Source organism: Ruditapes philippinarum, unplaced genomic scaffold (assembly GCF_026571515.1).
Source record: "Ruditapes philippinarum isolate M1 unplaced genomic scaffold, ASM2657151v2 ctg1413_1_1_1_1, whole genome shotgun sequence".
In the NCBI taxonomy this organism is placed as follows: domain Eukaryota; kingdom Metazoa; phylum Mollusca; class Bivalvia; order Venerida; family Veneridae; genus Ruditapes; species Ruditapes philippinarum.
In genome coordinates, this window is record NW_026855954.1 from 15506 (window position 1) to 41083 (window position 25578).

The window sequence follows — 25578 nt, forward strand, 5'->3', positions numbered from 1 at the left end:
AGCTGTCACATCAGTTGATTATGCCACGTTAAATCCTCGACATAATATGCATATATCAAACATCCATAGAATCGAACTCGAGTCAATCCACTCAAAAACTTTGTTGAGAAGAAATGTTCCCTTATAAAACCACGTGACAGGTCAAATTTAGATTAAAATCAAATATTAAAGCAAAATAATGCAGAGAAAACGGACACGTGGATATTACGGTGATACTGTGGAATTTGGATCGCATATTTTACCCGTAGCTAGAATGAGGAAACTTACAATGTCAAATTCTGTCAAATATGTTGTGTTGCTAGTAATAGTTTATATTGTTTATTCTGTATATCAAAAGGTAAGTAAAGAAAAACTTTTTTATACTTATATTTCATTTGGTTTATTTTATGAATTAACTAAATTTATCCCTGAAACGCATAATGCGGTTACAAAACAACCGTTTTGTTGTGGCATGTTAGTGAGCTTTATTTGTCAGAAATTGAAATAATTATGTATATAATTTTCATCACTTCAAAATTATTAAAGATTTATTCTAGTCACATTTTTGTCTGATACGTACGAAAGCCTAATAGTGTCAAATGAAATAAAAAATAAAAATGCAAAGGCGTTATAACGCGAATAAAGGCATTATTACGCGAATCAAAAGGCGTAAGAACGCGAATAAAGGCGTAGCAACGCAAATCAAAAGGCGTAATAACGCGAATAAAGGCGTAGCAACGCGAATCAAAAGGCGTTATAACGCGACTCAAAAGGCGTAATAACGCGAATAAAGGCGTTATAACGCGAATCAAAAGGCGTAGTAACGCCTTTATTCACGTTATAACGCGAATCAAAATGCGTAGTAACGCGAATAAAGGCGTTATAATGCGAATAAAAAGGGCGTAATAACGCGAATAAAGGCGTAATAACGCGAATCAAAGGGCGTAATAACGCGAATAAAGGCGTAATAACGCAAATCAAAAGGCGTAGTAACGCGAATAAAGGCGTAGTAACGCGAACCAAAAGGCGTAATAACGCAAATTAAAACACATTATAATGCCAATTTAATACCATATTTATACTAATCAAATTCGCGAGAAAGGAAGACCAATATTGATCTGAATTTATTGCTTAAGATATAAACTCGTTTACAATAATACAATATACATTTACAATAACTTTCATTCCATTTGCACAGTAATTATGCAAACTATTTGTCATAAACTAATAAAGACTCTTTAATATTTGCCAATATAAGATGACTTGGTGACTTATAGGTTATAAAGTATTACCTCCTTCAAATAACAATCCTCCTATGAAGTTTGAATATTGTGGGCCAAATGGAACTTAAGTTATGCTCCCGAAACCAAATTGCTTACGGACGGACGGACAGACAGACATACAGACGGACGGACGCACGTTCCAACATTTTGGGTTTAGGGGCTATTTTCTTTGTTATTTTCTTTGTTCTCTTAAGGGCTACTAGCCCATAAACCCTTTGATCACGGATTGTACCTATTGTTCTCTTTTGTTCTCTTTACTGTTATATAGCCCCTAAACCCAAAATGTTTGCTGGGATGTACGGACGCCAGTGGGTATAACATAATATGTCCGAAATTATTTCGGGCATATAATAAAACGTACATCTAGATCAATTCATTTAAATCAACATTGTTCTTCCTTCCATAAATTAATAGGCCACTGTTTGGAATTTATATGGTATTAAATTAGCGTTATAACGCCTTTTGTTTTGCGTTATTACGCCTTTTGGTTCGCGTTATTACGCCTTTTGATTCGCGTTATAACGCATTTATTCGCGTTATTACGCCTTTTGATTCGCGTTATTACGCCTTTTGGTTCGCGTTATTACGCCTTTTGATTCGCGTTATAACGCATTTATTCGCGTTATTACGCCTTTTGATTCGCGTAATTACGCCTTTTGTTTCGCGTTATAACGCGAATCCAAAGGCGTAATTACGCGAATCAAAAGGCGTACTAACGCGAATAAAGGCGTTATAACGCGAATCAAAAGGCGTAAATAACGCGAATAAAGGCGTTATAACGCGAAACAAAAGGCGTAGTAACGCCTTTATTCGCGTTATAACGCGAATCAAAAGGCGTTATAATGCGAATAAAGGCGTTATAACGCGAATCAAAAGGCGTAATAACGCGAATTAAGGCGTTATAACGCGAAACAAAAGGCGTAGTAACGCCTTTATTCGCGTTATAACGCGAAACAAAAGGCGTAATTACGCGAATAAAGGCGTTATAACGCGAATCAAAAGGCGTAATAACGCGAATAAAGGCGTTATAACGCGAATCAAAAGGCGTAGTAACGCCTTTATTCGCGTTTTAACGCGAATCAAAAGGCGTAATTACGCGAATAATGGCGTTATAACGCGAATCAAAAGGCGTACTAACGCGAATAAAGGCGTTATAACGCGAATCAAAAGGCGTAATAACGTGAATAAAGGCGTTATAACGCGAATCAAAAGGCGTAATAACGCGAACCAAAGGCATAATAACGCAAAACAAAAGGCGTTATAACGCTAATTTAATACCATATAAATTCCAAACCGTGGCCTAGTAATGTAAGATAGGAAGAACAATTTGATATATAAATAAATCGATCAAGACGTACGTTTTATTTTCAATTCTGTACGGATACGTCCTAAGGACACAGTCTGATTTTTTAAATCTTTTATTAGGAAATGCTTTCGTCAGATTAAAGGTTAAGATTCACCCAACTATAGATACTTTTCTACATAGACAAAGAAGGGAATGTCTCCTATAATTGTGACTTGACTGAAACTCTATTCCCCATTTAAACATACTTATCAATAATCACCCTAATGTGACTAACTTATACCTTACGTTTTCCCAAATCTTGTTACCTATAGCATATTACCTATAGCTTAATTAGGAATGGCATTCACATAATTAGAAGATACTAGATGTTATAAGGTAATCAAATAGGATATATCCGAAGATAATTGAACATATGACGCACATATAAGATAAGATAAGATAAGAAAAGAAAAGAAATTCATTTTACTATAGTGACATGTGTAAAAGCAATATATGATACAGAATTCAGATTAACTGTATTTACGTCCAGTCCAATGGACCTATAAGGCACCCAGACACCTTAAATTGGCAAATATTAAAGAGTCTTCATTAGTTTATGACAAATAGTTTGCATTATAACTGCGCAAATGGAATGTTAGTTATTGTAAATATATATTATATTATTCTATACGAGTTTATATCTTGAGGAATAAATTCAGATCAATATTGGTCTTGCTTTCTTACGTTACCAGGCCATTTGATTAGTATAAATATAGTATTAAATTGGCATTATAATTCGTTTTAATTGGCGTTAGTACGCCTTTTGGTTCGCGTTACAACGCCTTTATTCGCGTTACTACGCCTTTTGTTTTGCGTTATTACGCCTTTCATTTCGCGTTATAACGCCTTTATTCGCGTTATTACGCCTTTTGATTCGCGTTATTACGCCTTTATTCGCGTTATTACGCCTTTTGATTCGCGTTATTACGCCTTTTGATTCGCGTTATAACGCCTTTATTCGCGTTGCTACGCCTTTATTTGCATTGTTACGCCTTTTTTTCGCGTTATTACGCCTTTTGATTTGCGTAATTACGCCTTTTTGATTCGCGTTATAACGCCTTTATTCGCGTTATTACGCCTTTTGATTCGCGTAATAACGCCTTTATTCGCGTTATAACGCCTTTGTATTTTTATTTTTTATTTCATTTGACACTATTAGGCTTTCGTAGATACGTGTTGGCATTTACTAAAATTTACTAAAAAAAGTGATAAAATCGCCTGTCTTTAGAAAAATATAAGCTATTTATGACATGAATAGCAATCAAACATGAGATTTGTTTCTATGTTGACAAATTACCATAAGACTCAAGATCAAAGATCACTTGTTGTAGAGAAATTTTCAACTCGCCCGAGAATCGAACCGTCGACGCAAGGATCCCGTTGCTGATGCTCTCCCTATTAGAGCTAAGAGTGCAATTAAAACATTATTATAACACTTACTCTCAGAATGCATATTCTTCTATTTTGATTATAAGTTAGATTTGTGTGATGAACAAACAACTGCTAGATGTATTAGGAACTTATAAAAATAAATGACTTCCTTCATGTATGTACATTTCTGATTTCTAACTTCTACGTGTAATTGGATCCATGTGAATTTCCAATCGTAAATGAGAAATTCAAAGTATTATTTCATAGGTTTAATTATTACTCTACTCCGTACAGGAATCAAATTCTAAAGCCGAAAAAGACTTCCGACAGGACAAAGAACGAAATAAACAAACTGCACTTGATCCGCTTGACAACGAAAATGATGATGAAATCGTCAGAGGAGAAATAGATAGACGTGTCAAACAAGAAATAAAGCGAGTGTTTGAAGAGATCCAACACCAGCAAGAAGAAAAAGTAAACAAAGTTGAAAATGAGAAACATGATGTGTTCAAAGATTATAAAGATGTTTTAGACAAAGTTAAAAACGGTCAAGGTGAAATTAATGAAAAGCAAGATTGGCAAAACAACGGCGAAAATGATTTAAACAACGTCGTTGACAAGGGTACTAAGGGATTCAATAACAAAGATGTATTTTACGACAACAAAAATGCTGACATTCTTGAAGAAGAAAATGATGATGAAATGTTTGACGTAGAAGAAGACGAAGAGAAGGAAAAAGAAGAACTTGAAGTTGAGAAAGAAATTGAGGAGCGTTTAGCGGAAGCGTTTAAGGTAAGTGACACCATTTTAAACAAATTACTTCTTATAGAAAACACGAACATTACATTTAAAAGATGCCACTAATATAAAAGAAAACACAAACAAACTTTGATAGTGTTCTTGTGAGCTTTTTACTGCAGTAAAGCCATCGGTTTTATATTTGATCGGTCAATCGAAAATGAAAACAAACAAACAAACAAACACAACAACAACAACAACGACGACGACGACGACGACAATGTATATTTGGAAACATAAACAACATTTCAGCAGTTTTGACAATATAATAACTGTCCCCATGTGATGAAAATAAAGTTTAAAGTAGAATTTGTATTACGTATCATGTTACCCACTCTTTATTTTATGTTAATCAGTCATATTGTTACTATTGTGACGTGGCTTCTAATAAAAGTGATTGTTGTTGTTGTTGACAAAATAAAATAATTTGAGAAGTAAACAGTAAAATCTTCTCAGCATATCTTGCAATCATCATATAAAAACATTTAAAAGCACATTGATCCTCTATTTTATTCTGTAGACCAGGCAAACATTTGTTTAATCATCTTGTATTTATGGATTACGATCATACCGGTATAATATGTTTATCACCTGAAAAAATAGCGCTGAATATTGTTTATCATAAGGGTAGTAAAATGTAACTTAAGCAGTAGGGGCCTCCGTGGCCGAGTGGTTAAGGTCGCTGACTTGAGATCACAGGTCCCTCACCGCTGTAGGTTCGATCCTCACTCGGGTCGAAATATTTCATGTGAGGAAGCCATCCAGCTGGCTTACGGAAGGTCGGTGGTTTCTATCCAGGTGCCCGCTCGTGCCTGAAATAATGCCCGGAGGGCACCTGGGTCTTCCTCCACCTTATTTTAAAGCTGGAAAAAATCGACGAAAAATCTCGGCGGACGCTTTAGGATGGCCCGACTTGAGTGTACGGTCGCCCATATGGGCTTTTTGGCGGCGACCTAAAAAAATTTAAGCGCATTAAAAAAAACACTTAAGCAGTATTTTGACGTCTGAACACAATACTAAGTCATTATGTAACTGTACTGATTGCTAGAATGTAAATTGCTTAACGATGGCTCATATATATGGTCAATGAGTAACTTTTTTCAAAACTGTAACTATACATAAAAATATTTTTTTTGAGAAATATATGTTATAGCATTTCAAGGCTTACTGGGACTAGGGACGAGAAAAAGCTCAGATATTTTTGTATTTTACGAACATGTGCTAGTAACTGTTGTAACATCACAATATCGTGTTGTCATTGATTTATCTCGAATTCACTGTTAAATGTTTTCACGTGTTTGTCGTCTTTTTTATTTTTCTCTAACTTTTTTACTTCATAAGGGATCAGTTATAAACTTCATATATATGTCCCTTATCATCAACCACATATGTTACAAGGTTTTTAACTCTAGCACCAATTTTCCAGAATTATCTTCCCGTGATTTTTTCCATAATTTTTTTCTTAAAAAATCTTATTATTTTACTACACCTTCCTTATCTCTTGAGGTATCTTTTTCAAACTTCAAATATATATTCTTTATCATCAACATATGACATGTTTGACAAGATTCATAATTCTAGCACACATTTTTTCAAGAATTATCCCCCTTTAACTTAGAATTTTTGTTTAAAAATAACTTTTTAAATAATCTTTTTCAAACCTCAAGTATTTGTTTCTTATCATCAGACACATCATGTGTGAACAGATTCATAACTCTAGCATGAATATTTCCAGAATTCTTACCTCTTTTGAACTTTTTTCTAAAAAAATTTCTTTTTACTTTTTTAAATGATTTACTTGAAACTTTATATTTAAGTTTCACATCCAGTCCCATATCATAAAAACATGACAAGGTTCATATAACTAGCGTCAATATTAAAAGAATTATCTTTCCCTTAAACTAACAATTTGCCTGTTTTTATGTAACTTTTTCATTTCTCCAGGGCTTCAAAAATATGTTTGTTGTCATGTGATTAGATTCATAACTTTTAAGCTTCTGTATTCCACTTTATCATTGAACTTGGAATTTATTTGAAAATTGTTATAATTTTTTAAGTATCATTATTGTTATTATAAACGGTTATGATAATTGTTCTTTGTCATTTCTGACATGGTGCATAAAATTAGCATCTTTATTTCAAGAGTTATTCGTTTGTACATATAATTTTACTTAAAAAACTTTAAATACTTTTTGTTCTTATCATTTTTGTTACTGAAGAGATTGGCTTCAGGTCTCAATTTGATGTCCTTTCCATTACAACATAGAAATGTTTGTTTAATTTTTATAGACATAGTCATATGCCTATCATACGGTGCAAAAATATTGAACATTTGAATGCTTTCTTGATAACTGACACAGAAATGAATTTTAATCATAACTGACAATTTTTCATAGTTACGTCTTTCTTTACTGTGTCCAGTATTTAATTTGTCGAACGTGTAGTCTCCTTCGACAGCTCTTGTAATTCTAGCAGGTATACATGTATGATAAGAATTCAGAAGTCAAGTGAACAGAAATATCTATAAATATACATTTCTTAACAGATTACCATAGCTACGCATATATATATATGCATCATTTGCTATTAAGTTATTTATTATAAAATAAGATACTCGAATATGATACTTTAAGGCCAAATAAAGATAACTATTTCACAATCATGGTAATATAAAAGCACATAGTATGTAATTGATACCTTAAATACAGTCGATGTAGTTAGAAGTTTTTTTAAAGGTCGATGTGCCAACATGAATTTAATAAAAAAGAAACAAGCAAAAGAAAACAAAATAACGCAATTCAGCAACAATTAAATACATGTATGTATGTAATATAAACTTCATAGTAGCCGGTTTATAATTCAATGCGGATGCATCTCAGATATTAAAAAAACTTGTGAGAAATTCACTTCGTTATAAGTAAAATGTCGATATGTCATCAACAACGAGCAACACTTAAAATATTTGCACAATTCATTTTCAAAATATAACAACAATAACAATAACAAAAACAACAAAAACAAAAACAACAACAACATCACATAAAATGAATAAATAAGTTATAGATGATTTTTTTCTATATCTAATGGTGATGTTATGATTTGATGAAGGAGAGCTCATGTAAGATCAAAATATATTTCACTTGTTTAAAACTAGCTGTTATATTTTCTTTTGTGGCTACGACAGTCGTGAAAATATTATTGCATCTAGTGTTCACTCTGTGAAATCTATAATAAATATCCTCTTAACCTTTCATATACACAAGTAGATATTGACATTAGATAAATTTCCATGCGGGGTTTCTTAATCTTAATAAAGGGCTATCTGAGATCAAGAGACCTCTGCCAAATGTGGAGGTATGTAAAATATATGAATGTATCTACAGGATGCTATACACGAGGCGGCTGAAGAAGTACAAAAGGAAAATGACGTTGGCGCAGACGACAACGTTCAAGAAGTTGTACAACCTGATATTGCCAAAAACGTTGATCACATGGAAAACGTACACGTTCCAGAAATACAGCAAGTTTTCCAGAAGAAAGAAGAGTTTCATTATGCTGTGAGAAACATAGGTATGTAAAATCTTCTCCTTACTTTAGTCATGAGATTTATTGCGTTAAATATTCTAGCCGGTTGTTAAATGTTTAAGGTCATCGTCAGCTTCAGTTTCAAATTCGTCTCCCATTGTCCCTTAACCTCTGACCCTTAATACTTCACAGGGTGATTGGTCTTATAGAGCACAACATTTACTTCTAGTCTTATATTGGGGTCAGAAGATCATTATTTACAGTAATCTTTATTTTGGATTTAAGCCATATCGTTTTTCCTGCTTATTCTGATGTTAGAGCATGTTATTCTGAATTATTTTGTTGCTTTTGTTTTGTTGCTAAATATATCTTTAAAAGACTTAAGTGTTCATAAGTAATATATGAATGCAAAACGAAATGAGATTTTTTCTCTCCTATTAATACTGACTTTACATAATACTATTAAAGTTACAAATGACTTATCGTTTCAGGAAATAAACTGAACCCACATCAAATTCAAATTATGAACGAAAAGGCTCGCCGCGATGCTCTAAAACAAGACGATGACCATGAGTTTCCTCCCTTTGTTACAGCTGTAAGGGCGACAACTGTAAAAGAAGTTATACAACTCATTGCTTCTGTTCAAGAATTTTTTCCAGGCAGGAAAATATACGTATATGACCTAGACCTTGACAAAGATACTAAGCGAAAGGTAAGGACTCATTATTCAAACATATAGATTATAGTTAACCTAAATATCAGTGTTCCTTTATCATTTTTGTTCTGTTGTTTGATATTGCATTATCATTATTATTAATTTTGTAGGTGTATATTTATTGGTATATTTAGGTATATTTTTGTAAGTTCTTTTGTAACCGCGCTATTTAGACGCTAGACGCTCTGTTCACCGCAAAGTCAAAAGACGATTGCGAGAAGCTTCTTTACTCAACATTTCCTAAATTTTAGCAGTTTCTTAAACAAAACCTTTTTATTATTTTACCTTCTAAATGTTTTGATAATATTATTACTAACGATATGTTGCATAACAATTGAAAGAGACAAAATTTGAGATGGTGATCAGGTCTTATAGCGATATAATCCTTCTATTTAAAGTTTTTAATAAATAATTTACACGAAATAACTAAGATTATTGAAAAATGTAAGAAATAAATATTTTCATAAAAATATCCATATATAATAGAGGTTCAATGAAATGTGCATGTGTCAAATATTTTGTGTTGACTTCTTAAAAACGTTAATTATGATTATAATTATTAATTATAATTGTTTATGAATTAATGTAATGGAACTGTATTAAAATGACAAATTTTATTCTTATTTTCTCCAGTTTAATTTTCTTCCGGAGCCATGCACCCTTTAAAACAATGCAACTAGAACACCTTCTGAACATCTTATATAAATATATTTGTTCTTTTTTCATTATAGAGCGTATTATCACTCTGATATATATAACATTTTTGCGCAGAAAGTGCCATAGTTTTAAGAAAACATTTAAATCTTGAACTTCCGTGGAACAATTACACAATTACATTGTAACACTTTTTTATGCAAAATAACCATTTCTTTATTGTTTTTCTGATAAGTAATAACAGCATATTAGCTATTTCTTTTGAACCTTTTTTAAAATGCGTTTTACATTAATACATGTGCTATTTATATAGAGTAACAAGCTTTTTTGTTGAATGAATGTTTCTTCGTCGTATGATAGAAATCTCTTAGTTTTATGTACATCAGTATATGAAAAAAAATTAATTAGGTGTCTCCACTTATAACGACGCAAATCCATGTCACGCAAAAAAGCTTTTATAGGGAAAACATCATTTCCAGATGTAAAATAAACAAATATATTATCAGGACATTATGCTGTGTCATTTGTTATTTTTTAAAGTATGTTATAAAGGAATCAAGTGTAATGAAGCAAGCACATTAGTGCTCATATTAATAAATACAATAATTACATTGAATCCTACAAACGCGGATTGATTAGAATTTAGATATCAGAGCTGATATATCAGATCTGATACATATCAGATTTTGAAATTTAACGTCATGATATTATTCTACTGAGACATTCTCAATTAAATACTGAATTATATTGTTTTTGTCGGACTCTTTATACACTAAATTTTTATTTCCAGAAAAATGTTTTAGGAAAAAACTACATTATTGTTATTCTTTTATGATGCATATACATTGTCTTCAGCCCTTTTTTATATCAGCTAATAAGGAACTAAAATATTGTTAAAAATATGATTAATATTAATTTTTATGATTTCATATACATGTAATTATTATATGTAAATTACATAAAATTACATTAAACGTACAACATATCTTGTATAGCAACACAATTTTTTCAAAAAAGTATAAAGCTTTAACCAGCGAATACAAAAATCTTAAAAGGCTTTATTACCTTTCTGTTTTCCCTCATTTTTGTGATAAATTTTCTCAAGAGTGTTCATAAAAACGTGCCTTTTCTTATTTAACTCGCATGCATAAAAATATCTAATTAAATAGAAGAATACGCGTTTTTTTTTAACTAAAGCGATGATTCCGAGCAAGTATCAATTTCTTGAACGGAAACTTGGAAACATTTTTTTAATCAATTCAGGTAATCGAGAAGGCTTCTCGTTACGAATATGACAACTTTTTGTAATGGCGACTGTGTACTTTGTAAAAGTCGAGAATGATCTCTGTTGTAATCATAATACGAACACATTTTTCAACAATCATAAATAGTATAACTTCATATCCTGTGTAGAAAAGTATGTATTCTTTTAATCACATTCGATTATCATTGACTTCAGACTAAGTTTATAAATATTTCGAATTAGGGTAATATTAGTGTTTGAATTCTTATCTCATATGGTCCTATTTAAAACGTTTAATAAAATGTACAAGAGTTTTAATAACAAGTTTTATCACACACCCGTGCCGATTTTGCGACTCCGTAAATATGGTATTGCACGGCCGTGCATATATTTTGACGTGACGTCATTAGCGTCATACAAACATAGTGTAAAGACGCGCTAAATGTTAGCGTTACACTATAGGCGCGTCAATGAAAAATGACTCTTATTTCACTTTAAACGGTCTTTATTTTGGGTATGTGATAAATAGAATATCAAATTCGTGTAAGTTCAATACTGGATATATTGCACTCGTTGAATAAAATAATATTATGCTCGCCAGAGGCTCGCATAATATAATTTTATTCAACTCGTGCAATAAATTCAGTATTGAACTTACACTCATTCAATATCCTCTATAAATTAAAGCATGTCAAAGAAATAATCAATGTAGTAAAGATGATACATTAACAAATAAAAAGAAAACTTTTAAGAAAAATGAGAGTTCTCTTTCTGAATGCTTCATTAAGCCATAAATAGAAATATGGATTAGTACAATTGTTAATCAGGTATAATCTAGTCAGGAAAAAGATTGTTATCCTATCGTTAACGTTGTTTCTAGAGTCCATACCGATTAAAATGATAACAGCAAATGCCGGGATAATTGCAGAAACAATAAAAACTGCCGTGACGAGACACATTAACTTTGTGGTTTTTACAGCTTTACCATACGTATTTGCTTGAAAGGAAGCAGAAATATGTCTTCCGTCTTGATCAGATATCGTAGAAATATGAAAAATTGGATGCACTCTCATTCTATATTTTAGAAATATAAAAATCCGAATGTATGAATAAAACATAATGCAGCTAGAAACAACAACAATTGTTAAAATAATTGTGTACAGAACTTGTTGTAGCGTCTTTTTCGACGAGTCGTAAATACAATGACCAAGAATATTATCCTTAACGCTGAATGCCGCCATTATCCCTAACACGATGGACAGACAGAGCGCAATAATCGCACCATTTAATGCATTCGATGGAGAAAACTGTATACGTGCCGATTTTGTCTTCCATAGTCTATCTAAGGCAATATATGTAAACAATATCGTCGATGCAGTGAATGTTAAATGTAGAACAAAATAATGTAACCTACATCCAAACGTTGATCCTATCTCCGGCCACCACTCTCTTGTCACAGTCAAAAATATCGGTATGGTAACTGTTACAGAAATGACATCGAAAACTGCCAAGAATATAACGAGCCAGTCAGTAGACGTTTTGTGCCTTATTCTTATTTGAACCAAAAGCACGATGATATTCCCAGGCAATCCTGTGAAAAAGACTATTGTCATAAAAGTTATGAGAATAATTCGACACGAATGAGGGACTAGAGCGACCAAACCAATTTTTACATCACTATTACGGTCACTGTAATTGTTCAATAACGATGAGTTTTGTTCCATTTTCTTTAAATATAATTATCTCTGTGGTTTATATTATGTTAATCACTTCCTTCGATGACAAAACACAAGACTTTGTCCAAATTTGGTTGCCAGGCAATATGCTTTAATTATTTTAAAAAACAAATCAAGTAAAACGCATATGTCCAGCAAACATCTATTCATCTGAAAGTTTCATCGGTGAAGAACCACTATCGTAAATCCTGCTATAAGAGCTTTTTACTGTTTTATTAACTTCTGTTATATTGGTTTTATCTATTTTGTTCTGCAAGGAGTCTTCACATTGCAGCTGTTCTGTTATTTTACATACGGTTTCAGTTTTATACTGAAAGTCTGTGGACAATTTTCCGGATTTGGTTATAACTGGTTGACAATTCATTCTATGATCGCTACGGATGCCTCTATAACTGTTTTCAATCTGCATTATAATGAATAATTGTCACGATGTTCTAATTGTGCCAGCAGCCCTTCATCCTAACAAAAAATGTTAAATATCTTAATCACATTGTACAAGACATAAGGTTACCATAAAGGAAATGAATACAACACATTCACTAGATATCTGAACAAACAGTTTTCTGAACCAATACTTCTGCCAAATAATCTAAATATAAAGTAGAGAACCAGTCTGGTGTCTATCCACTCTACCTTCTGCACACATATGAACCATTAAAAATAGAATCATTTTTATTTCCAAATATAGGTCTTTTAGACACATATGTTTTAATTAAAATAAACACAAAAATATACTGGCTAGTTACTGTCTGCAGGTACGTTTCTTGGCAGTCTCGATAAAAAAGGCCTTAAAAGCAAGATTATAATGTTCTAAGCATTATAAGGTTATTCGAGATGAAATTAACAAGAAACGATCATTGGTTACCATGATACACAGTTTCTGAAACAATTCAGATGCAAAATATATCGATACCATGCAAGTTTAATAGAAATGAACACAAAAACAAGTCGGGTTTTAAGTTTCTTGGTTGTTTCTGTGACACAACTGTTATGACCTCTCCTCCGTATTTTATTAAACCTTTACGGATTCAATTGTTATCTTTTGAGATAGTTCTGGATTTTTGTTCCCCACTCCCGAAACCAAACCACGATTAGCCTTTTTTGTCTTCCGCAGTTTCTGCCCCGTGTTTGTTCGATGCTTTCTTGTGTCTTCTTCTGTATGTGGATATTGGTTGTTTAATATACACCTGGAAATAAGTTAAGCACACCCCGAGAAATTTCAAATTGGTTGTGATTGAAAGCACTGTCATGAGATGACGACTTAATTGAGCTAAGAAATAGTAATTTGATAAGTAGCGATACCAATTTAGTAATCATAAACCAGTAAATTTATGAGTTTAGTTTATTCTTAACCAAATTATTGAAGCATAAGCAAATGTGTTGTTTTTTTACCAAAAAATGTAAGTGTTTAAAAGTATGGTGTTGGAGCGTTTACAAAACTTGTGGATATTTTTGTTAATTGTTGACGATTACGTAAGCTAAAATGACATTATGTAGCCAAATTTGAAATAAAATGTGTAACCGCCACGTGCCCGGATGATAGCCTCAAACCTTCTAAGGCGTCTAATACGATTTTGAGGTAAATTGTGTCATTCTTGGTGCAGGGCTTGTTCCAGTTGTTGTATGTTAAGTACAGGTAGTTCGTATCATTGCCCATATAAAATTCAAAATTTCCGTTGTGGTCTTGTCGTAAACGAGTATGGTTAACATATTTGCAGGTGTACATGTATATACATGTATATGCTACTTATTAATTCCATAATTCCAGCAGACTAGAATCCCGACTGACTAGAAAATTGATTTCTAAACACTCTGACGTACTTAAAACACTAGAAGTCATTAATATATCACTAAACAGTTAGACTTGCAAGTTTCAGAAACAATTCACCGCCTGAAAGCTTAGCGTGATTAATACAGAAACACCCTTGAATCCTAAAAAAAGAAAGGAAAAAAAAAAAGAAAGAAAGACTTGGTGAATTTTACCCTTTTGTCAGAATTATTCTTATATTATTTCATGAAAAAATCTCAGCGGTAGAGCAGAGATATCATTTTAATGTACATGTTATCACTCTCATGTATCCCGTTAGCAACCTTTATAATCTTAAATGTATTTCCTTTATCGTTAAATAGAAACTGATCAAATTCATTATTTTTTTATGAATGGGCAAACAATAGGAATATTATGGTTCTACGCCTCAAGGTTGAACGACCGATCATATATTATCTTGCCGAGTGTTTTGATGTTTTTTCTCTTTTGTATCAAAGGTAAAAATAAAAACACGTCCCCTGTCGTCACAATATACCCCCACCACCAAAGAAAAAGTAACTCACGTACGATTTGCCCCTGACACATCTTCAAAAGAAAGGTCTCCAAACTGTGATACATTAAATGTTGTATCATAGCTTGCTTTGAGATCTTTCTGTTGGAAATGTGTCACTCTAGTCACCACACTGACCGTCTGGGGCCGAACATAGAGCATACTCGATTTGCCCCTGACACATCTTCAAAAGAAAGGTATCCAAACTGTGATACATTACATGTTGTATCACATCTTGCTGTTGGAAATGTGTCACTCAAGTTACCACACTGACAGTCTGGGGCCGAACATAGAGCATACTCGTTGTTTGGCTACTCTTTTCCTTGGGTATACTTCGTGTGACGACAGGGAAAGGGATAACGATACAAAAATATATTTAAATGTTCGTACATTGGTTACTGTTTTGCTGGGGTTTCATATTGTGACGACAGGGAACGTTTTTACTTTTGTCTATGATATGTAATAGAAAGAGCATCGAAGTACGAGGCTATCTGATTTGTACGAAGGACATAGACCCCAAATATTAATCAGATTGCTGAGTGTTTTTTTTATTATCTTTCTCTTTTTTATCATAGGCAAAATAGTGGTGGTTATACAGGAAACAAATGAACTAGCATGACTGCTTTATTTGAAATAACGCACACTTTTTCTAAAAATGTGTGCGTTATCGGAGATATCGCATTGTGCGTTATTACAAATAACGCATATTTTTGGCGTATAACAGCTAAGGAAGAGTAAAGACAAATCGCCGCACCATCCAAAAAGAAAAAGAATATCAAAATACTCGACAATCTAATTTATACCCTCGTAAAATAAGATAGCAGTGTGTGTCGATGCCATTTCTGTTACTTACATAGCTTCCAAACATAAAATACGTTAACATTTTTGGTGGGTTTGGAACACAAAAATGATGCAGGACCAGAGATTTAAATACAGTATATCAACCACTTGACCATGATTATGTAAAAATAAGTGTCCATGAGATGACGAAGTATCATTCGTAAATGTTCCATTAAAGCTATGTTATGTAAGTAAAATATGGATTCTACGAGATATATCAAATATCCTAAATGATAGGGAGTATCTAGTTAATAATTTCCTTCTTGACACATGGCAACATAATTAATTGCTGGTAAATGTATGACAATTGCTGTTTCGAATTTCATTTTTGTTTTAATGTCTTGTTATTCCAGATATTGTTAATGGGAAAAAAATAAGTTATTGGTGGAGGGTGTTTCTCAAAATGCGAAAAAGGAGTGACCATCATTTTTCAAAAATGAAATTATGTTAACTACTTTTAGCGCATTTTAGGCGCTAATGGCATCAAGGTTAACTCGACTGCTTGACATTAATGTCTGATTTGGCTTGAGGCATCTTTGCTAAAGATTAAAAAACCGTTCAAGTAACTGCTACTGGACGTGAAAGATGTTGCACCTTTCCACATTCTCTCATCAACAGACTCAATCAAACCAAGTCTGCTATTTTCATGTATTATTGTTGTTTCATTGCTTTCGAAGGTTACAAGACGCATCAAAAGTTTTCTCTTGGTGAACATATTCTTCTTTAAACATTACATATGTAAAAATATAAAACAAAGATTACGTGCAGTGTGTCGTAATGGGTGTTTGTAATATGAATATCTGTTACACGTTTACTGGTCGGTTTTCATCTTTGTCTCCTTCTTTTACTTTTGACTTATCAACAACACAAAACTTTACAGTTACATTTAAAGATGTAAGAGAATCCTCATTTAATTCTTTTGACATGTCATCAAAGATTTCCTAGACGTTCGTTCCTTTTATATGAAGTCATAAAAACTTCCGCTGTGTTTTGTTAAACGTCCATTTGACAGATTATCTTTAACTAACACAATTAAAAAAATTACCAACATAATTTGAATACACAACAACTACAACAGACGGCTGAAGCTACTACAAATGCGTTCAAACAACATATGATTTTTTCCCGCAGGCTAGAACTTTTTGAAGTGTCCTCAAAATAATTGAAAACGTGTTCAGTTTCAACTATAAGATAATGTAACATTTTGTTTCCTTTTTCAGCTGATGTCATATTGTGGAGTGAAGATGCGGTTCTTTATGAAAGATATCTTTCCGAGCTATGTTAAAGACTTGGACAATCTCCATTGGAAACCCCTTGTTATGCAGGTGGTCTTTTTGATTAATATCTTTAAATATATATAAATATCATCGTAAAATATCTTTCTTTCGAATTGGAAAGTATAATGAAAGTCATTAAACTGTTCATAAAGACAATTAAACAAAATAAGTAATTATACTTTCGCTATTTTGCAGTATATTATAAAACTAATCATAATTCCTTTTATACGATACAGAATTTGTTTTCTTCCCTTACAGAAAAGCCAATCGAGTTCAGTTATACTCGAAAATTTTAGTAATACCTGACATTGTTTTCAGAGATGTAAGAAAAAAGTCATTCGTTTCAGAAAGGGATTTTTGTTGCCATTTGGTTTCACCAAATTCTCATATATATTCTTTGTTATACATGTAGATACAAAAAAAATCTGTTAATTGGAATCCAATTTTAGAACCACTGAACTATGCTATAGTATTTTAAATAAACAAACATTAAATAAGCAGTATAATAGAAAAATATATACGAATATCCTAGATATTCGTATATAAATTCTGTATGATCACAAAATACAACAAAACAAACACTGAGAAATAAAAATAAGATTTAATAAAGTAATAATAATGAAAATAAATAAATATTTTTTTTTTAAATCATGCCCCTTAATTTGTTCCATATTAGCCCGTCCCGGTTTTTTTATTTATATAAACTTATATATAAACTTCTATAGGTAAACACATTTCAGTGTTATTGCATGAAACTGAAAAGCCAAGTACTTGGGTATTTGACTTGGAGCATCAATTTGTAGATTTCTACATAAATTATATTGATTATGACTCTCCCCGGGAGTCACTTGCTTTTTTGTAGACCAAGGTATAGGAATGGATAAATACTTTGCCTCTATATTTAGCATAAAGCATTGCCTAATAAAGGTAATAAGGTCAAGAAACTTTACAGGAATAATGGTCAGCATGTGTAGTTGTGCAACTTGGGGTTTTGCTTGTTATCATTTTCTTTTAAGCATACTTTAAGATATGAAATTGAGACTTGGAATTCTTTCATCCCAATATTGGGAAACATCAAGATGATCAACATTGGAAAAAAATGATGTCATTTTATGCCCCAACCACTTAGGGGTAGGGGGAAACATGTAGAATTTCCTTTACCTGTCCATCTGTCAAACTGTTCTGCTGTACGTCTATAGATTGACAAAACCGTGGAATGTGGGGACATCTGTGTCCTATGGACACATTTCTATTATGTTAATTATAACCGGTATCGGAAATATGAAATATATAAAATATGAAATAGGAAAATATTGTGTTCATATGGATTCTATGGTGGATGATTCGTGTTTTCGCCCCGCGACCCCGCCACGCGAACAGCCGAGAATTTACAAGTTAAGATGGCGGGGGCGCGGAATGAAAACACGCTACTTTAGCGGGGGCGTGGAGCGAGATTTAAGACATAAAACGGCGGGGTGCGGGGCGAAGTTACATAAAAAAAACTTCGCCCCGAATTAGTGCGTTTTCGCCCCGCGAACCCACCAAGAGAAAAATCAAGAATTAACGAGTTAGAATGGCGGTGAAAACAAGAATGGTACAAATCAGCCACCATAGGATTCAGAAATGGTCATTTTTCAATAAGGCATCGCTATATGGTGATAATAGTTACCTTTACACAATGCTGGCTATTATACGATATAAAGCAGGTTTACAAGCCAGATTTAAATTAGTTGTAAAGCTTTTTTCAAAAAAAAAGAGGTGTGTAGAAATCTGCAAATAAGAAGTTTTCCCAAGTGAGGGTTAAACCCATGCTCTGTGTTTCCTCATCTTAATGACTGGAAGTTCTGCATTAGGCGTACCTTAAAATGCAAGTTATATATGCAATATATCTTTTTTCTCCTTATCTTACTGTATACAACAGTACATGTACAAGTGAATGATTTTATTTGTGTACTTGGGGTAACAACAACAACAACAACAACAAATAAAAAAAAAAATAATAATATAAAAAGACAATTTATTTTTTAAAGTTGATAACGTACTAACAGTCTTTCTTTAATTTCTGTTTATTCAGCACAATATGCATACTTCAGTACGGTTGATAAAAGGGGCTTCGCCTACTTGTAGAGGATACGCTTTTTTGCCAGTTCAAGCCGATACTCAGATCGAATAATAAGATCTGGCATTAAGTTGTATTCTTAACTGCCCTACGTGCTCGTATGGATACAAGATACAAGTTACAACCAATGAGAATAGCACATTCGTGTGACATGCCCAAAATTTCGTAACTCCATATAGCTTAATTATTTTCTTTTTGTATTGACAGACAGCCCTCGCAGAGTTTGGTCATATGATATGGGTCAACCCACGGTACCGTTTAACCACCCAGGAGATTGCGCCACTGATTCACGAGTCACACGAGACCGGTATTCTAGCAGTTGGGCAGAGTACAGCCTATACAACGTTTGCAGCCACCCACCCGGACATGATCAAATTCATTCCTACAAATATAGAAAAATTATCACGTGAACTGCATTTTGAAATACGCGCCATTTTTATTCATAATACACCGGAAGTGCATGAAAATATCATGAAAGTTTTCACCGCATGCGCAATGGAAGATTCGTGTTTGGCTCCGAATGGTGCAAAGTGGGCATGTAGATTCGATTTTACCGGACGAAAACCAGCTGGGTGTCATAGATTTGATGAATCCGCTCTTAACATACTTTTGAAAAATTGGTTTGACTTTGATATGAGTAAATATGCAAGGAGAAATAATTACTTTGTACGTTATGACAGTTCATTCAGACCAGCACTTAAAACTTGCAGGGATCCAACAGACATTAATTAAAGATAAGGAGTTGTAAAAAGTATGCATGCAAATAAACACATAATATATAACTTCCATTTGTACACGATAATCAAATACTGTTTACAGACTTGCAGGATATTTTTGTTAAACTGTATTATTAAGAGATTCGTACAATATAGTTAAGTTTTTAATCGTTGAGTGCACAAAAGTAGAAAAGCAATACAATGTCTCTGATTTAAATGTCATCCATCAAATTGATGCGTTCACATATTTTTTTGAAGAAATTTGTTTTTATGTAAGAAATTCATAACTTGCTTCATTACCTTTTCATTATAAAAAATGAAAACCAACTTATTTTTATGACAGTATAAAACACGGACTTATTATCTGATTTTTCCTACAGTAATTTGTCTTTGTTTATTATAGAAATATAGTTTTTCACCGTCAAATGTTTTATATTTCCTTTCCTGCTTTCTTCGTCGTCCAATGAAATTTGTTATTATAATAGCTTTAGTTCGGAAAATGAAGTGGTGATGCCGCAGGTGTAGCATTTAATTTGAAGCCCGTTGAAAATGACATATGGGCCAATTTTAAACGGTCAGAACTGAACCTGGGGGATATTTTTCAACGTTGGAAATTGCATGACCATGCAAAATAATAAGCATTAAATTTTTCATTTAAAAATCATTCAGAACGGATCAATCGTTAACTTTTGATTAGAATAAGGTAACTGTTAACGGTGAGTTACAATTTAGCAATACATTTAACTTTGAAACAGTATTTCGTATTAGTTAAACGTCTGTTTGTAGCAGAGAGATTGTTTGAAAGAAAAAGAATTTTCGCACCTGTAGGCGTTCTGAAATGATTTCATAAGCATAACAAGGCCTTGTCTTTCTTGTTTGTCAATATTGACCTGAGACATTTGAAAATTCAATGACCTTTTGTCGGTAATTTTCGAATCCCGAAGTACACCATACGGATTTGAACTTGCAACCACGTGCTTACAATTCCGTCGTTCTTACCACTAGGCCATAGAGTTGTATTTATTGAGATCTTTACTATTCTTAAAATCCTTACCGTAAATCATTATTAATTACGGAAACTTGTGAAAAAAACTCATGAAAATTAATGAGTCTCAGGTCAATATTGCCAAATAATAATACAGTCTATATACAATAATTTTTTATACACGGCTGCAGTTATTTTATGGAGTAATTTCTTTCTTTTTTTTTCACAAAAAAGGAAGTTTGCCGTGTCATAAATTCGTTATAAAGCTTTTTTGGACAGGTTATATAGTCGTACATAAACGGTTATTTTTAATATAACCCGAGCCCTTATATTTACAAACAATCGTTTATAAAGAGCCGTAAAACATGTCAAAAATCTTTATTCTTTATTTCTATCTTCTCCGCCTTTTAAAACTGACAGTTTTGCATTGCCGCATTACAAACTCAAGGTATGCTTTAGGAAATAAAAGTAGAGTTAATCATATTCAACATTGACTATATAAGCACATATAAATGTTTAGGCAGCCTGTACAGAAAGCATGTGTCAAATTACGTATATTGTATCCTTATAGGGTATCCTATCTTATACCAGACAATATTATAACAAACCTTTTACATCTACATCACCGACTCATCTTGCTACTCTAACTTTTAAGTACTGATCTGGGAGGGCAGCCGTTGTAGTGAGACTACAAAATATTCGTAACGGTTACTTCCCTTAACAACAATTGATTCGGTACGGCGGACTTAATACAATTTCTAAGTTTAACTAGTGTGGTATATTTTGAATTGTTATACCAGTAGAAGACTTTAAGTTACTTTAATTCTAGGAGGCGACGTGATAGCTGAAAACCCTAAGCATACACTATTCGACATGCAATCACTAAATAAGTAGCATTAGGTCGTGGTCCTCTTGAATAAAATAAAAATCTGAAAGAAATATTACTGTACAGTTTCATCTGAATGATCATAGGTATATCTCGCAATATTACTTATCTATTCTCAAATATTACCTGTCGATAGTTGATCAGCTTCCAACGGGGGTCAATTTCAAACGTTGAACAATTATCAAATCTGTTAAAAAAAAGACCCATGATGTTCAACGGAGTAAAAAATCTACTGTTGCATTGGCGTCTGTTATAAGTTGCGTTTAGGTCATATTTTCTCAGAAATTAGCAAATGTATTAACTTCAAACTTGGTTTACCTTATCATTGATAAACGCAATTCAAAAGGGTAGAATCTTGAAGCTTGTATTTAAATGCCTTAATATTTTCTTCCAGTTTAATTATCTTTAAAAGCCTCATCACATAAACATATCAATTTCCTTGAGAACTAGGGTTTATGGTTGAGAAAATTTCGGGATTTGGCATATACGTAAATCATGCAAATTAAAACTTGAATTATCTCCAGATAACCTTAAACCACTTTCTATGATGGCTTTATGATTTTCTTAAGCTCAAACCCGGAAGTCGTGAAAACCCACGACAATTCAACTTAAATATGAAACTAATTGGTGATTACCAAATCACTCGAGTCAGTAATAACGAAAATAATATTTATACATGTAGCAAAACGTTGAAATATATCCAGATATCACCATTGCATGTAATTGCAGGCCAAATAATCATAGCTACTTAAATTTTTGACCCAAACAAACTATTTTCCTTAGCGGCGCACAAGAACGGCCGCAAGAATGGTTATAACATGACAGTTACTATCCTGCTAAAACCAAGATTGCACAACACTAATTCATCATGACGTAGGGGCGCTTATCAATTTGACGTTGAAATATGTTTTCTATCGCCAACATTTGGGTCTACTTTCTTTGGAGAGCAACTCCATGTTTCCCGTTGTGCTTTTACTACCAGGCTATTGTAACGGTGCATGCGATTGGCCAATTAGACGTACATCTCCCGTGGAAAAAAAACTTTATCTGTAATCGGATTGACTAGAACTCACGCGACACCCTAGTTGCGACTTAAGGTGCGTGAAAAGAATTAACAAAAGTACGTGCAAAGCAGATCCAGCATTCTTTCTCTTTTAGAAACTAGAAAACCAACATCAAAAATTCCTTTAAATTTCTTAAGACATTTCGGCATTAATAAATTAGTAAATTATTTAACTTTTAAACATATAGATACTTCACAAGAAGACGATGAACAGCAACACGGTATTGTAATTATATTACATATTTTATTTACTAATAGAAGAGCATAAGTTTTGAATTTATATAAACATTTCAAGAAGTCAACAAACTTTACGTAACTTCAAGTGATACGTAAATATTAACAGTATTTGTTCTATAATATTTTCTGCGTATATTTGATTAAAAAAATATTACTAGCTAAGTTTAGCCATAAGTTCAGTTTCTGTCTTACTCACCACAGGGTTTGATATCGAGTCTTACACGGGTAAAGCGTACTAAAATATGAAACCGACCATTTGGAAAACAGTTTTCATTAAATGGCACCAGTACATCAACACGCAGCGTCAGTTATAGGTGTTATCTTTCCTCGTTATTCTGGTCCTGACGTCTTTTCACACCACTCCGCATTCGCCTTGCGGTTTGTAACCACTTCAGCTACGTGAAGAAAGTGCTTGTTGCACCTTTCATTAACATCCACATGGCATGTCTGCTAAATATCTTTTATAGATATTATATACACTGGAGTAAACAGCAGCTTGAAGCAGATAACCATCCGAGTACAAATACTGGCTTGTATATGCACTTTTACACGTGTTTACATGTCAAAACAATTGATTATATTAGGGGAAGCAGTAAGTTTAGTGTAATAAAACTATCATGACAGCATAACAGAAACTCCTTCCATCATAAACAAGAGATGCAGAAGGGAGATTAAGAATAAGGGTATAATTACACAAATTCAGGAAGAGTTATTCATCTTTGTACAATTTTATTTAGTGTCGGGGTGTATTTCTTAACGAAGAAAACATAGAAATAATTATTAAAATTAAACATGAACAATATAGAAAAAAGCATTATAATGGCAATATTACGGCAGCTTCCAGAGTCTAAAAACGTTGACCTGTATTGATGAGGTGGCGGTAACATGATGGTTATCTGGCTCGGACTTCTTTTAATCAGAACAGTGTCCGACAACTATATTTACTGATTAAGCAATTTTTTAATCAAAGTTACCTAAAAAACAACAGCGAACAAACTTACACTTTCAGTTCAGATGTACATCAAACATAGGTAGTTACACTGAATTGTGAAAAGGTTAAGACAATAACCTGAAATGCTTCATAAAACAGGGCGAACTTGTAGATTCATTAGCTGGTCCAAACTTTATGTATGGTACATTGTATGCTCCCTACTGTGGTAAGATAAGAATAAAAGCTTATAGTCATTTGGAACTCGTGTCAGTCTTGTAACTCGAAAAATATTTTTGTTTGTCAACTCGTATTGTGCATGATATTCTCTTTTCTTAGTATGGTCAGCGGTGCTATATTTCGCCACTTGTATACATTGCAATAAGCTCCACGACTTTCTTCGTAAGGCAGCATGGATACGTAAAGCTAAGATTATTCCAGCATGTAGCCATCATATAGTAGAATGATGTCATCGAGCCTAATGGGGGTTTGATATCAGCCGAATTTTAGTAGTTCAAACATATTGTGTTTATGTGATTTCCTTGGCAAGTTTTCTTTGATTTTATAAGTATCCAACGCAATTTTCATCGTATAACAATAATGGGATTTAAAACTAAGGGGAAACTTCAAGATATTTATTTGTGTCTAATGTCTGATTTATAGTAAATTTCAATTTGTTTTATAGTCCTGATATTTATACCCTATTTACCAAATATTTACAAAAACAATTTCGACGATCAAATAATATCTGGTAAATACGTAATATATTATACGAGTTTAACTATTACAACATCAATGTCTGAGTTTATCTTTCTTAAAATCTAATTGAATTGATAATCTATTCTATCATTTTTTTTCTTCATTCAGTATTATCAAAATAGATAATGGTTCAAGATTTAAAATTATGAAGAAGAACCTTGAGTACAATAAAAAGACTTAAAACTATTGTTACATTCGGATAAATAGTCATTGATCATAATCTAGTTGTCACGAGACCAATATCATATCTGTCAACTTGCTCGGATCTGTTTTAATATTATCAGCAACATGTTTTTTTATTCGAGGGCCATCATAGCTCAGCCAAAAATCATTAATCCGGAAAACCTTTGTAATATGTGGAAGTACTCGAGTCAATTCTGTAAAGTTTCATTCAAATTGAATTAGTGGTATAAGAGAAGCAGTCCACACAAACTTAAAAAATCAAATAAAACATTAAAGGGTCATAACTCTGACAAAAATCATTTAACCGGAAAAATGCCCAGGATATGCACAACGTAACGTGGTAATGATCATTCCTGTAATGTTTGAATGAAAATGCAGCAGTAGTGTTTGATAATAGTCCGGACAAGATCTTAAAATACATTTAGCAACGTTATCGGACAATGTTGTTCTTATTAATATTACATGTATTAATAAAAATACATTAATATTTCTGCTTTTCTAAGATAACATGTTATTTCTTAACGAAGCTCTAGGTGATTATTCCGTAACATGTAACAATTTAAGATTGTATTTTGATAAATGGGGTTTAAAGGTGAGTGAACACGACACTAAGATAAT

At 32.7% G+C, this 25578-nt stretch overlaps 1 protein-coding gene across 1 annotated transcript; it reads left to right on the forward strand.

Annotated features, from left to right (window-relative positions):
- On the forward strand, positions 1-20345 carry LOC132744927 (uncharacterized). The gene is made up of 6 exons (XM_060733719.1): positions 1-337; positions 4273-4770; positions 8160-8346; positions 8793-9013; positions 17028-17132; positions 19411-20345. The coding sequence occupies exons 1-6, from the start codon at positions 179-181 to the stop codon at positions 19933-19935; spliced, it is 1695 nt and encodes a 564-aa protein (XP_060589702.1). The 5' UTR covers positions 1-178; the 3' UTR covers positions 19936-20345.
- Positions 20346-25578: the final 5233 nt, after the last annotated feature.

Bases quoted from the DNA above. Each gene is read 5' to 3' on its own strand.
- LOC132744927 (XM_060733719.1), top strand. From the start codon at position 179: ATGCAGAGAAAACGGACACGTGGATATTACGGTGATACTGTGGAATTT. The intron at 4,771-8,159 runs GTAAGTGACACC...ATGTATCTACAG, and splicing joins GTTTAGCGGAAGCGTTTAAG to GATGCTATACACGAGGCGGC. The intron at 9,014-17,027 runs GTAAGGACTCAT...TTCCTTTTTCAG, and splicing joins ACAAAGATACTAAGCGAAAG to CTGATGTCATATTGTGGAGT.